Source organism: Schistocerca piceifrons, chromosome 9 (genome assembly GCF_021461385.2).
Source record: "Schistocerca piceifrons isolate TAMUIC-IGC-003096 chromosome 9, iqSchPice1.1, whole genome shotgun sequence".
NCBI classification, from domain to species: domain Eukaryota; kingdom Metazoa; phylum Arthropoda; class Insecta; order Orthoptera; family Acrididae; genus Schistocerca; species Schistocerca piceifrons.
In genome coordinates, this window is record NC_060146.1 from 117,606,825 (window position 1) to 117,622,626 (window position 15,802).

General features: G+C 44.8%; 1 protein-coding gene across 1 annotated transcript in view; it reads left to right on the top strand.

Annotated features, from left to right (window-relative positions):
- Positions 1 to 986: 986 nt before the first annotated feature.
- The window catches only part of LOC124717191, a 30,481-nt gene continuing 15,665 nt past the window's right edge, over positions 987 to 15,802 (top strand). The window contains exon 1 of the mRNA XM_047243969.1: positions 987 to 1,136. Within this exon, the coding sequence (XP_047099925.1) occupies positions 1,008 to 1,136 (129 nt within the window). The 5' untranslated portion in view covers positions 987 to 1,007. The remainder of the gene's footprint in view (positions 1,137 to 15,802) is intronic.

Below are 15,802 nucleotides of genomic sequence, written 5' to 3' on the forward strand. Positions count from 1 at the left end.
ACATCCGTGATTGGCGACATCGCGGTGAACGCACATTGGAAGCGTGTATTCGTCATCGCCATACTGGCGTATCACCCGGCGTGATGATATGGCGTGCCATTGGTTACACGTCTCGGTCATCTCTTGTTCGCATTCACGGCACTTTGAACAGTGGACGTTACATTTCAGATATGACCCGTGGCTCTACCCTTCATTCGATCCCTGCGAAACCCTACATTTCAGCAGGATAATGCACGACCGCATGTTGCAGGGCCTGTACGGGCCTTTCTGGATACAGAAAATGTTCGACTGCTGCCTTGGCCAGCACATTCTCCAGATCTCTTTCCAATTGAAAACGTCTGGTGAATTGTGGCCGAGCAACTGGCTCGTCACAATACGCCAGCCACTACTCTTGATTAGCTGTGGTATCGTGTTGAAGCTGCATGGGCAGTTGTACCTGTACACGCCATCCAAGCTCTCTTTGACTGAATGCCCAGGCGTATCAAGGCTGTTATTACGGCCAGAGGTGGTTGTTCTGGGTACTGATTTCTCAGGATCTATACGCCCAAATTGCGTGAAAATGTAATCACATGTCAGTTCCCGTATAATATATTTGTCCAATGAATACCCGTTTATCATCTGCATTTCTTCTTGGTGTAGCAATTTTAATGGCCAGTAGTGTACGTATGATCGGAAATTCTTCGTGATTAAAAAGCAGTGCAGCGTCTCGTGGATGCGGTTTGGCCATAGTTGTTCCAGACTAAAGCCGGGCCACACTCTGAAACACAAAGTCGCCGAACGTGGCACAGGAAATGCGTCTGCATTTTTTTAACAGACACCTGCAGCTTAACAAGTGATTTTTCACGCTCGTTTCCGCCAGTCATGCCCATTTTTTTTCTGCTAGCGCTTTCGTCCGTTTTTTCACACGTCAGAAGCGCTAATAACAGGGTCTGGGTTTTAACGGAAGCGTGTGACAGTCATGCGTGCCGGAAGAATAACAAGGCCCGGAGGCTCGGCAGGGTACAAATATGGCGGTGACCTGGCCTGTGGCGACACTTGGTGGCCGACCAGCGAGTATGGATCATCAGCGATTTGTCGACATGAAGAGCTACTTCGCTTTCGTATTTGCAGCTGTCGCTCTCTTCGCCGTCGCAAAGGTAAACATAAGCTCAGTTTTGTGCACACAGTGGTGAAGCAACACACGGCTCTTGCGGCAGGAAACTGGACATCTCAACCGCATCTTAATAACGAGAACAAAACAACTGGCTGTACATAGGCCGACATGTTTGTTAGAAAAAGCACACTGGAAAAAATTAAACACTACCCATGAGACAAATACCGCATAACAGCTCCTCTAGCCTCATTGCTGGTTTGGTCTTCGTCCACTGGTTTGATGGCGCTCCCCATGCTGCCCTGTCCTGTGAAAGCCGCTTTATCTCTGAACAGCTACAGCAAGCTACAGCCTTCTGAATCAGCTTACTATATTTATCTCTTGGCCTCCCTCTACAATTTTTTTACCCCGCACACTTCTATCCAGTACTGAATTGATGATCCCTTGATATCTTAGAATGCATCCTATCAACCAGTCCCTTCTTTTAGTCAAGTTATGGCACAAATTTCTTTCCCTGCCAAGTCTGTTCATACTTCCCCATTACTTACTTCATCTACCTATCTAATCTTCAGCATTCTTCTGCAGCGCTACATTTCACTTCCATACAGGGCTATACTCCATACAAATATCCTCATAAAAATAATTCCAAACATCTATATTCGATCTTGACAAACTTCACTTCTTCAGAAACGCTTTACTTGGCATTGCCAGTCCACATTTTGTATGTCCTCTACTGCAGGCATCGTTATTTTGCTGCCCAAATCACAAAAGTCGTCTCTTACTTTAAGTGTCTCAGATGGCTCTAAGCACTATGGGACTTAACATCTGAGGTCATCAGTGCCCTAGACTTAGAAACTACTTAAATCTAACTAACCTAAGGACATCACACACATCCATGCCCGAGGCAGGATTCGAACCTGCATCCCGCGTCCGGCCATCCTGATTTAGGTTTTCCGTGATTTCCCTAATTCGCTCCAGGCAAATGCCGGGATGGTTCCTTTGAAAGGGCACGGCCGACTTCCTTCCCCGTCCTTCACTAATCCGATGAGAGAGATGACCTCGCTGTCTGGTCTCCTCCCCCAAAACAACCCAACCCAACTGGAACCTGCGACCGTAGCAGTAGTGCGGTGCCGGACTGAAGCGCCTAGAACTGCTCGTGCCACAGCGGTCGGCTTTAAGTGTCTCGTTTCCCAATATAATTCCTTCAGCTTCGCCAAATTTAGTTCGACTACATTCCATTATCCTTGTTTTACTTCTGTTGGTGTTCATCTTATATCCTTCTTTCAAGACACAGTCCATTCCCTTCAACTGCTCTTCCATGTTCTTTTCTCTGACAGAATTACAATGTCACTGTCGTACCTCAAAGTTTTTATTTCTTCCTCCTGAACTTTAATTCCTACAGATTTTTCTTTCGTTTCCTTTACTGCTTGCTCAGTGTGAAGATTGAATAACATCGGGGATAGGCTGCAGTTCTATCTTTCTCCTTTCTCACCTACTGCATCCCTTTCAAGCCCTTCGCCCTTTTCGTTCCAAAAAAAGTAGCCATCATTTCTCGATTCTAGATCGGAGATTGCTTAACTTTTTTTTGTTTGGGCGAACTTTAATGGCGCTACTACATTAACTGTTGTTCCGATTCTGCGTTTGTGCACGATATTCACTTCTCGCCGCCCATAACACTGTGGAAAACGAATCATCTGCATCTTGTCTGTAGGGCTCCAAAAACTGTGGTGTACTACGCATTCTTTGCTCTTTGGACTGATCAGTAAGCATTTTTGGAACCCACCTCGCGTGCAGTTTGTGATATGCAAGCTGTTCGGTGAGAGCCATGCAAATTGGGGTTCCAGAAACATTTTGGAATTCATTAGCCAGACAACTAATAGTCACTCGACATAGTTTAGAACTTTTTGGTCCGCAGCTCGTGGTCGTGCGGTAGCGTTCTCGCTTTCCGCGCCCGGGTTCCCGGGTTCGATTCCCGGCGGGGTCAGGGATTTTCTCTGCCTCGTGATGACTGGGTGTTGTGTGATGTCCTCAGGTTAGTTAGGTATAAGTAGTTCTAAGTTCTAGGGGACTGATGACCTCAGATGTTAAGTCCCATAGTGCTCAGAGCCATTTCAACCATTTCGAACTTTTTGGTTCGCTTGATCAACGATGTCGTCGGTCAGAGTACTGGGACTGCCACTCCGCTGTTCATCGTGAACATTTGTGCGGCCAGAGATCCAAGTGGGTGACTATTTTACTTAAAGAATGTTTTACCCAAGATGACGCAATCATCATTTAACCATACAGTAGAGCTGCATGTCCTCGAGAAAAATTACGGCTGTTGTTTCCCCTTGCTTTCAGTCATTCGCAGTACTAGCGCAGCAAAGCTGTTTTGGTTGATGTTACAAGGCCATATCAATCAATCGTCCAGACCGTTGCCGCAGCAGCTACTGAAAAGGCTCGTCTCTCAATAGATACACGTCTGTTCTGGTTCTACCTACGGTACGGCTATCTGTGTCGCTGAGATTAAAACTAAAGAAATTGGAGAAAGGGAGGAAATTAAGGAGATGGCACCTGGATAAGTTGAAAGAATCAGAGGTTGTTGAGAGTTTCAGAGGGAGCATTAGGCAACGTTTGATTAGAACAGGGGCAAAGAATACAGTAGAAGACGAATGGGTAGCTTTAAGAGATGAAATAATGAAGGCAGTAGGGGTCAGGCAGGTGAAAAGACGAAATCCTAGAATACAAGGAATACTGAATTTATTTGATGAAAGGAGAAAATTTAAAAACGCAGCAAATGAAGCAGGCTAAAGGGAATAGAAACGTGTTTAAAATGAGATTGACAGGAAGTGCAAAATTGCTAAGCAGGAATGGCTAGAGGACGAATATAAGGATTTAGAAGCACATTTCTCTAGGGGAAAGATAGATATCGCCTACAGGAAAATTAAAGAGGTCTTTGGGGAAAATAGAAGTAGCTATATGAATATCAAGAGCTCAGATGGTCAACCAGTCCTAAGCAAAGAAGGGAAAGCAGAAAGGTGGAAAGAGTGTATAGGGGATCTCTATAAGGCAGATGAAGTTGAAAGCAATATTATAGAAACGGAAGTGGACGCAGGTGAAGATGACATGGGAGATACGATACTGTGAGAAGAATGTGACAGAGCTCTGAAACATCTAAGTCGAAACAAAGCCCCGGGAGTGGACGATATTCCGTGATAACTACTGATAGCCGTGGGAGAGCCAACCAGGACAAAACTCTTCCACCTGGTGTGGAAGATGTATGAGACAGGCGAAATACCCTCACACTTCAAGATTAATGTAGTAATTCCAATTCCTAAGAAAGCAATTGCGGACAGATGTGAAAATTGCCGAATTATCTGTTTAATAAGTCATGGTTGCAAAATACTAACACTAATTCTTTACAGAAGAACGCCCGCCCCTGGCAGCTGAGTGGTCAGCGCGACGGAATGTCATACCTAACGGCCCGGGTTCGATTCCCGGCTGGTTCGGAGAGTTTCTCCGCTCAGGGACTGGGTGGTGTGTTGTCCTTATCATCATCATTTCATCCCCATCGACACGCAATTCGCCGAAGTGAGGTCAACTCGAAAGACTTGCACGAGGCGAACGGCGTCCCCGACGGGAGGCCCTAGCCACATGCCATTTCCATTACAGAAGAATGGAAAAATTTATAGAAGCCGATCTCGGGGAAGATCGGTTTGGATTCCGGAGAAATGTATGCACACACGAGGTAATACTAACCCTATGACCTATGTTAGAAGATAGGTTAAAGAAAGGCAAACCTACGTACTGTATATAGCATTTGTAGGCCTAGAGAAAGTTTTGACAGAGTTGATTGTCTTTGGAATTCTGAGGGTAGCGGGGGTAAAGCACAGCGAGCGAAAGGCTATTTGCAATTTATACAGAAACCAGGTAGCAGTTTTTAAGCGTCGAGGGACATGAAAAGAAAGCAATGGTTGAAAAGGGAGTGAAACACCATTATGGCATATCATCGATATTATTCAATATGTGTACTGAACAAGCAGTGCAAGAAACCAAAGAGAGATTTGGAGTAGGAATTACAATTCATGGAGGAGAAATAGGAACTTTGAGGTTTGCCGATAACATTGAATTTCTCTCAGACAGAAAAGGACCTGGAAGAGCAGTTGAACGGCGTGGAAAATGTGTTGCAAGAAGGATATAAGATGAACAAAAGCAAAACGAGGATAATGGAATGTAGTAGTATTAAATCACGTGGTGCTAAGGAAATCAGATTAGGAAACAAGACATTTAAAGTAGAAGATGAGTTTTGCTATTTGGGCAACAAAATAATCAGTGACAGCCGACGTAGAGAGGATATAAACTGCAGACTGTCAATGGCAAGGAGCCGGCCAGTGTGGCCGAGCGTTTCTAGGCGCTACAGTCTGGAACCGAGCGACCGCTACGGTCGCAGGTTGGAATCCTGCCTCGGGCATGGATGTGTGCGACGTCCTTAGGTTAGTTATGTTCAATTAGTTCTAAGTTCTAGGCGACTGATGACCTCAGAAGTTAAGTCGCATAGTGCTCAGAGCCATTTGAACCATTTTTTGAACCAATGGCATGGAAAGCATTTTTGAAGAAGCGGAATTTGTTAACATGCAACATAGATTTAACTTTTCTGAAGGAATTTGTATGGAATGTAGCCATGTATAGAAGTGAAACATGGACGATAAACAGTTTAGATAAGAAGAGAATAGAAGCTTTCGAAATGTTGTGCTACAAAAGAATGCTGAAGATTAGGTGAGTAGATCACGTAAAATGGAATATGGATTTAACTGTCAGGAAGTCTTTTCTGGAGGTATTTGTATGGAGTGTGCCATATATGGAAGTGAAACATGGACGATACACAGTTAAGACAAAATGAGAATAGAAGCTATCAAAATGTTGTGCTACAGAAGAATGCTGAAGGTTGCGTGGGTCGATCACGTAAGTAATGAGGAAGTTCTGAATAGAATTGAGGAGACAAGTTTGTGGCACAACTTTACCAGAAGAAGGGATCGGTTGATAGGACATATTCTGAGACATCAAGGGATCACAAATTTAGTATTGGTGGGAAGTTGGGGGGGGGGGGGGGGGAATCGGGAGACCAAGAGATGAATATACTATGCAGACTGAGAAGGGTGTAGGTTGCAGTAGGTACTCGGAGATGAAGAGGCTCATACAGGGTAGAGTTGCACGGAAAGCTGCATCTAACCAGTCTTCGAACTGAAGACCACAAAAACAAGTTGCAAAACGCAAATGTACACTACTGGCCATTAAAATTGCTACACCACGAAGAAGATGTGCCACAGACGCGAAATTTAACCGACAGAAAGAAGATGCTGTGATATGCAAATGATTAGCTTTTCAGAGCATTCACACAAGGTTGGCGCCGGTGGCCACACCTACAACGTGCTGACACGAGGAAAGTTTACAACCGATTTCTCATACACGAACAGCAGTTGACCGGCGTCGCCTGGTGAAACGTTGCTGTGATGCCTCGTGCAAGGAGGAGAAATGCGTACCATCACGTTTCCGACTTTGATAAGGGTCGGATTGTAGCGTATCGCGATTGCGGTTTATCGTATCGCGACATTGCTGCTCGCGTTCGTCGAGATCCAATGACTGTTAGCAGAATATGGAATAGGTGGGTTCAGGAGGATAATACGGAATGCCGTGCTGGATCCCAACGGCCTCGTATCACTAGCAGTCGAGATGAGAGGCGTCTTATCCGCATGGCTGTAACGGATCGTGCAGCCACGTCTGCAAGACAACAACCATCTGCACGAACAGTTCGACGACGTTTGCAGTAGCATCGACTACCAGCTCGGAGACCGTGGCTGCGGTTACCCTTCACACTGCATCAAAGACAGGAGCGCCTGCGATGGTATACTCAACGACGAACCTGGGTGCACGAATGACAAAATGTCATTTTGCGGATGAATCCAGGTTCTGTTTACAGCATCATGATGGTCGCATCCGTGTTTGGCGACATCGCGGTGAACGCGCATTGGAAGCGTGTATTCGTCATCGCCATACTGGCGTATCACCCGGCATGATGGTATGGGGTGCCATTGGTTACACGTCTCGGTCACTTCTTGTTCGCATTGACGGCACTTTGAACAGTCGACGCTACATTTCAGATGTGTTACGACCCGTGGCTTTACCCTTCATTCGATCCCAGCGAAACCCTACATTTCAGCAGGATAATGCACGACCGCATGTTGCAAGCCCTGTACGGGACTTTCTGGATACAGAAAATGTTCGACTGCTGCCTTGGCCAGCACATTCTCCAGATCTCTCACCAATTGAAAACGTCTGGTCAATGGTGGGTGAGCAACTGGCTCGTCACAATACGCCAGTCACTAGTCTTGATGAACTGTGGTATCGTGTTGAAGCTGCATGGGCAGCTGTACCTGTACACGCCATCCAAGCTCTGCTTGACTCAATCCCCAGGTGTATCAAGGCCATTATTACGGCCAGAGGTCGTTGTTCTGGGTACTGATTTCTCAGGATCTATGCACCCAAATTGCATGAAAATGTAATCACATGTCAGTTCTAGTATAATATATTTGTCTAATGAATACTCGTTTATCATCTGCATTTCTTCTTGGTGTAGCAATTTTAATGGTCAGGTGTATTTCCACATATCCCTTACTGTCAAGGTAGGAAGTGAAGTAGCCGTTCACTTCGAGTTGTGAGAAGCTGAATTTTTCCGTTTATTCTGCACAGCAGCGTACACTCTGTTCATGATAAGAATGAACCTAATTTAAACAAAACGCGACGATTGGTCAGATACCATAGCACACGTACACTGATGTTGTTGTGCTCTTGGAAGTAGGTCCTATTTATGCATTAGATATATTTTTACTAAGTTATGTTAAATGAAACTTTGAGCTATTCTAATGTATTAACAGCCATCAACGTCTTTCTTAATCACGCCTTAGGTATGTAGTTTTTACTTCAAAAATCGTCTGCAGCCACAATCTCTGTACTGTTATAGTCTGATTTTCGCGCTGTTAATACGCAATATGAAAATGGCTGCAACTCCCTGATGTTCCGTAGTAAAACACGCATGTTGAACACGATTGAAAAGTGCCGAGAAATAGGTTGTTCTCAATGTTGCAAAGTAGGAGAAATTTACAGAAGAAATCGGCTTTGAGGTTTCCCCAGGGACTGTACTTGATACAGCTTAGACACACGCGCACGTTAGATGTGTAGAGGAATCGGTAGCGTAGTAGGTTGATAATCTAGTGCAGTTCATGGCTCGCCTAAGTCATCTTTTTTTCCGTTCAATTTGAAATACCTACATCTAACAATTATAAAATTCATCATCATTTTTATGAATAATACACGTGTTCTTGTTTCTAATTACATATTGCATGCATTGGAAATAATCTTATTCCATTCACCCCCCCCCCTCCCCGCCCCCTAGTGTAATCGGACTTCGCCTTTTGTGCCACATATACATGCTTCACACAGTCAAAGAGAAAGACTGGACGTGATGAAAGCTGAAAAAGCAGTAAGGCTCCCTCACACAGTGAAAATAAATTTACAGTTTCAAGATAGCAACTTCAAATATGTACCGAATGTTGTGAATATATATATATCGATATATTGGGGGGGGGGGGGGAATATCGCCGATATATATGTTAATTTTGGAAAAATATCGATATATCGATATTTTATTACCACCACTATTCCCTATCCACAAAATGAGCAAAAACTCTTGCTGGCGCTCTGTCGAAACTTTGAAATTTCATTGAGGCCGTGTTTGCGATCCCGGCAAAACTTGGCTAGGGGCTGGACGGCTCTCGGAATCATTACCGTCACTGGTGGCTAACTTGGGAGTTTTTCCAAAACTGGAGGGAGAAGTCAGAATTTCTGTTGAGAGACTCTGCCTTCTGCGTCTACGAACAACGGTCTTGCTGGCATCCTCGCGGGCCGCACACGTGAAGATGAGGCAAGTACGCTGTTAACTGCCGTTCACATGCAGTTGAGTACTGGAACTTTGGTGAGATTCGGCCAGTAATGGTTTTCCGTGAAATAGTTCAGGTGGCGCGGTATTTGTTAACTTTTCGGAGTTAGCTGTTTTGACAACTGATGACTGCTACTAGTTGTTTTATTTGTGGGATCTGTGAACGGTCTATGTTCTTCCGAGTTCACTTTTCATTAGCACTTGCTAATATGCTGCTTTCTTCACCATAGGAAACATTCATTACACGGTCCTAAAATTGCTACCAAGATCTGACTTGGACATAGTTGTACCTTTCATTCATTCATTGTTAGCTCGTTGAGGTTTTGCCACTTGAATGCCCGTTAATGGAAATAAAAAGCATCTTTCGTAAGGGTGAATTTTCTTTTAATGGTTAGATGCCTCTTTAAACTAAATGTTCTGTCGTATAATGGCTGACATGTATATTTCATGTATGTCTATTAACTTTTTAAAGATGGACCTACCTCTGTTAAACTGAGATATTACCTTTTAGAACTAAATTTGCTTGAAAGCAAGGGAGCTTCATTGTTTTCCGATCACGGTGCTTTAATATTGAATCTCAGTGGTACAACAACAACCGCTCCATATTACAGTGTGGCTGTGTGATAGAGTGCCGGCCGTGTGGCCGTGCGGTTCTAGGCGCTTCAGTCTGGAACCGAACGACCGCTACAGTCGCAGGTTCGAATACTGCCTCGGGCATGGATGTGTGAGCTGTCCTTAGGTTAGTTAGGGTTAAGTAGTTCTAAGTTCTAGGGGACTGATGACCTCAGATGTTAAGTCCCATTGTGCTCAGAGCCACTTGAACCATTTTTGATAGAGTGCTCGCCTACCATGTGTCTGGCGTGGATTCGATTCGTATGTGAAAATTTCAAACAAAGGTGCATGTTCCATGAAAATTTCACTGAGGGCCACAATAATTAAGGATGAAAAGGAATTTATATTGTGATGTTTCTTTTAGCGCAAACAACCTTTTATAAACGATCAGTAATTAAGAGTTTATATTTACAACTAAAATCGGATTTTTGTGTGCAATATGTAACTAAAAACAAGAAAACGTGCTTTTTCTATGAAAGTAGCAATTAGACACTGTTAATTAGCATATATTTGATGAATTTTCATATTTAAATGATGTAGGTGTGAGAACTGAACGGAAAAAATCGAACAAATAATGACTGAAACGAGACTCGAACCAGCGATTACCAGACTCGAGCGCTACTGACTTTTTTCATCTTTACATATTTTAAATGTCATGGATTTGTTAACAAGAGATACAATATTGTTAAAAAATTTGAATCAGCCGGAAATCGACCCTAAACTCCCCATATGGCAGGGGAGCATTCTTACTAGACATCCACACAGCCTGTTGAGAAAAAATCGACCTTGCATTAGCGTGTTAAAGATTGCCGGAAAACTTCAAAGTTGATTTATTCGAGAATTTTTTACGGTTGGATCTAACAGGTTTGGGCAATTAATCTGAGAGTGCTGAATTTCACGTATCAAAAAAAGTAACTCAATTTCTGAAGCCACTTCGTATCTGATACTACAGTCAATTCCACCACGAGCACATTGAAACTGAAAATATTCTGACTGTCGCAGACGCGTACAGTCAGTGTATCTTGTAGAGCACAGTTCGCAAATGGAAGAAAAGAGTCGTAGGATTATTTAACCTCTACGTGATCTGTATTTGGAGTTGCGAACATGGACAACCATCAGTTGTGTATTGGAATGACGACAATGAAAATTTGTGCCGCTCCGGGACTCGAACCCGTCTCCTCCTTTTATCGCGAATGATCGCCTTTGCAATAGGCTATCCGAGGGCGCTTCATAGCCAGACCCGTACTTCCATATGTGGTCAACCACGCGTCTACAACCTGTACTCGTACTTCCATTATTCGTATATTCCCGTACGAGGGAGACATTTTTATTGAAAGTCACTTGCCTGAAGTCGACGGATGGATATGCTATCGCAGAAGCACGATAGAATGTTCCTTCGGACATGAACAACTCGGGGACTGCAATGTCGTCTTTATCGTCTTGTCGACGACAAGATCATTACAGTTGCAGCACGGACATGGATGGGTCGCGTATTTTTCAAAGAAGCCAGCCTAGCATATAGCTGCGGCGAGTTAGGAAGTCCGTATGGCCGCACGGGGAGTCGCACTGCTGTCTCCCTGAATCTAAATCCTGCGTGTTCCCCCTGCGTCAGTCTGATTGGAAAGAGCAAATGGAGGGGGGAGGCTGACTAATTGTAGTGTTGTGCCATGTAGCCTACGCCAGCCGCTGTAAAATGAGATGCAGTTTACAAACTGCAGATGTAGATTTGGATGATGCGAGTTCCACTGCTTCCCTCCCGTACAGCGAAACTTACACGGTCTTTCTGTTTCATGTGCCTTTTCCTGGTCTCGACACCATCCAGATCATCTGTAGAACCCAGTGCGTCGTGGCGGATGTGGATTCTGTGCGTGAAGTGGCATCGACTATTATACCAGGAACCATGGTAGGACTGCTGTACGGAGTACGTAGAAGCACACGCTACGGGCAGTGTTGCATGTTGTTAACAAGCGTCCTGCCACACCCTTCAGTCCTTATTCGCTGTGAATCACGCCATATTTCAAAAACACATGGCTTCATTCAAACTGCCCCACATGCATTTGTTAGTTAGTTAGTTAGTCACGCCATTGATCATTTGAACGATTCTTTTATCGGACTGATATGGAATGAGTTACTTTATAGGATACGTAACCATGATTAGTGCTAACATTAATGAATGCACTATTTTAGTCCTACTCATGCAGCTACACTTAAAAACAAGTATGTTTTCAATGGATATCATATTTTAAACAGAAATTCGTCTGCGGAATAGAAGAAGTTGACCAGGAGACAAGGCACGCCCCGATAGCTCAGTGGCGCCGGCACGGTAGCTCAGTGTGTTCTGTCAGAGGGCTGCGTGTTCACTGTAATAAAAAAACTGAGTCAAGGAATGAACGATTAACTTGAACGGATGTCTTTTGACGTCTGCCCAGACCAAACGCAACGAACTGTACCGAAAAAAAGAAAGGTGGTCAGCGTGACGGATCGCCGTCCCACGGGCCCGGGTTCGATTCCCGACTGGATCGGGGATTTTCTCCGCTCGGAGACTGGGTTTTGTGCTGTCTTCATCATCGTTTCATCCCCATCCGGAGCGCAGGTCGCCCAGTGTGGCGTCGAATGTAATACGGTCTGCATCAAGGCGGCCGGATCAGACCCGCAAGGGTCTTCCCTGTCAATGACGCCAAACGCTCATTTCCAGTTTTACCAGGAGAAAGGAGGAACGATTTTAAATTGGACTTAAAACTTGTTTTTCTGCCTGTCAGACATTTTATAGTATCGGGAAAATGGTCAATAATTTTTGTTGTTGCATATTGGACTCTCTTCTGTGCCACTGACAGCTTTAATAGCAGGTAATAAAGATCATTTTTCCCTCTAGTGTCGTAGGCATGGACCTTACTGTTCTTCTTTAAATTGTGATGGATTATTTATGACGAATTTCATCAGCATCACTTGACGCTCGATCTCTTCGCCGACGCCGACGGCGTCTTCAAGCAGGATAACACAAGACCAGAATTGTGTGACAGTGGTTTGGGGAGCGTGATCGTGAACTCTGTTGACGTCCGGTCGCTAGCTCGGCCCCGCCAACCACCAGTTCGTCATTTGCGAGAACTGCGTGACGTGTGCGTACACATCTGGTGCCACGTACCTCTGTAAACTTACCGAGAGCTTGTCAGTTCCATGCCAAGTAGAATCGCTTCTTTACTTCTGTACACAGGTCTATCAACATGTCATTAGCAGGTGGTCATAACGCCATGGCTCATCAGTGTACATTTGGAAGGCATTACCGAGGCCGATTCCACTCCTTCGCACAAGATCTTTTCAACTGGCCTAGGTGTTTTCAGGTTTGTTCCTTGTAGCACCTAGCAAGGTCATGTCAGACATCTGAGTACTGTAGACCTACTTACAGTGAAATCTATAACGAAGTAGTAAGCAGCCAGCTGCATCTTTTTCAGAAGGTTATAACTATCGCATTATTTGCGAGTGTCAACAACAAGATCCATACAGCAAAATGCAATTCGGAGCGCATGCCACCAGAGACTGTGTCCAAGTCTTCACCATGACACACGACCCTCTTCCACCTTCTGCCTCTTGAGTGCAGAGGGCGGGGGGGGGGGGGGGGGAGGGGGGGGGCGCTCATGGAGAGCAGTGTCAGCTGCCTCTTCTGTTTGGTGCCACTGGCAGCCACCTCATCTTGACTGGCAGCGTTGTGTGCAGGTCTTCTTCTTCAACTTTTCTTCTTTTCGCACCTCCAGCTAGCTAGCTGCAGCTGCGAAAGTTCGGCAAGTGGACGATTCTGAAGTTCACACAGTGTGGCCTGAGCTCCCAGTTGGTGCACATCGACAGCGCAGAAAGATACGTATATGGCTTCTTTTCTGCGTAGAGTCTTACTTAAATTGCGTGTGAGTTTCGTATAGAAGGCGTAATTTCTAGTTACTGTAATCGTAAATTCAGGTAGATTGTAGCGCAGTCATTAGGCATTTGTACAGGTTAGTTCATACTTTCTTTTCGTGTTTCCCTTGCGTTATCTAGGCACGGACTCGTGTTTCAGTAACTGTTGTGAGGTGATCCACATGAGTTCCAAAAGAAATCCGTTGGAATTCGATTACTCGATAAATAGTACAATTCTCAACGCTGTCAATTCAACTAAGTACCTGGGTGTTAAAATTACGAACAACTTCAGTTGGAAAGACCACATAGATAATATTGTGGGGAAGGCGAGCCAAAGGTTGCGTTTCATTGGCAGGACACTTAGAAGATGCAGCCACTCCACTAGAGAGACAGCTTACACTACACTCGTTCGTCCTCTGTTAGAATATTGCTGCGCGGTGTGGGATTCTTACCAGGTGGGATTGACGGAGGACATCGAAAGGGTGCAAAAAAGGGCAGCTCGTTTTGTATTATCACGTAATAGGGGAGAGAGTGTGGCAGATACGATACGCGAGTTGGGATGGAAGTCATTACAACAATGACGTTTCTCGTCGCGGCGAGATCAATTTACGAAATTTCAGTCACCAACTTTCTCTTCCGAATGCGAAAATATGTTGTTGAGCCCAACCTACGTAGGTAGGAATGATCATCAAAATAAAATAAGAGAAATCAGAGCTCGAACAGAAAGGTTTAGGCGTTCGTTTTTCCCGCGCGCTGTTCGGGAGTGGAATGGTAGAGAGATAGTATGATTGTGGTTCGATGAACCCTCTGCCAAGCACTTAAATGTGAATTGCAGAGTAATCATGTTGATGTAGATGTAGATGTAGATGAGCCTGGCATACTTTCATGTGTCTTTCTACAGGCGTGTGCGTCGTGCACTTGCGTGGGCTTCGTACACACCACATCTTCCTTGCTGCACTTGGCGACATGTACCAAGAGTACTGCTCCTTCTTCTAGTTGCAGTCTGCATTGCTGGCCAACTAGAGCACCTCAATCCCCTGGTCCTCCATGATGGCAGCAACCAAGAGAGGACTTTGTTCTCCCGTGGCTTCACTTCCGTTTCGCCATGCAGATATACAGGGTTGTGAAGGCGAGTGATTCGAGCAGCAGAATACCTGCCAATACACAGCTGTTCCACGGCTGCACACCAGTTTAAATACTGTCGCTGCGCACAGATATAGAGCCTGTCAACATAGCGCCATCATTGTGGAACCGCACTCTACTGGCAGCAGACCTGGCTCCTCTCGTGGCAACTGCCTGAAACTCTGTGGGCAACAACTCTGAGTGTTGTAGTTGTCCGAAACGTGTACTAACATATGAGGCGTGGATCAGTGTTTGGCAACAGGGGCTTGTGCCTGTTGTGGCAGTAGATTCCTGAAGTGTGGCTACTAACGTGACCTGAATGTGATGTTCACTACAGGTTGATATCTTGTAGGAGAGACACAGCAGTAAAATATTTAAAAATGGATCTGAATCTAGTGAGCATAGAAACGGATTGTTTTTTCTAGTGTTGGGTTGGTGCATAAGTTCGTAGTTTTTAATAAACACAACAGATACATATAATGGTGGCTTTAGTTGTCAATAATATATTCTGCTTCACTGTTTACAACAGTATCATCAAGTCTCGAGCGCATTTTCATACAGAAAGGAAGTGCCTTGAAGATTGTTCGATAGAGAGCGGAATAGGTGGAAATCTGGCATAAGATAAGCTGAAGAAGGTGGGTGTGGAATTACTTCCCAATCCGACTCCTGTATAGCGTTTCTGTCAGTGTAGCAGAAATTGGGCAGGCGTTATCTAGGAATAGCATCACTTATGCTGCGTCAGCAATACATCTGAGTTGCCGACAATAAATGTCAGAAGTGATTGTTATACCTCAGGGAAGCAATTCATAGTACACTACACTGTCGCTGTTCCACCAAATGCATAACATATTTTGTGGATGTCCGACAATTGACCCATTTACGATAATTTTACGCCCGTGGTACGATAGCTTCCTCGTTTCAGGTTTTGAACACTACTGGACGTTCGGTTCTTCAGTCGTGCCCGTATGGAAGTGTCGTTCATGTACGCCTATACAAATAAACCGCATGGAGGTGGTCAGCGTTGCTGTTGGTTAAATGTGTGTATAATCGCTGGGTAGGTTTCATCACCACCGAGACGCGCCGGCGATGTGCCACAGCGAGGCTGCAGTATAAAACGTCAT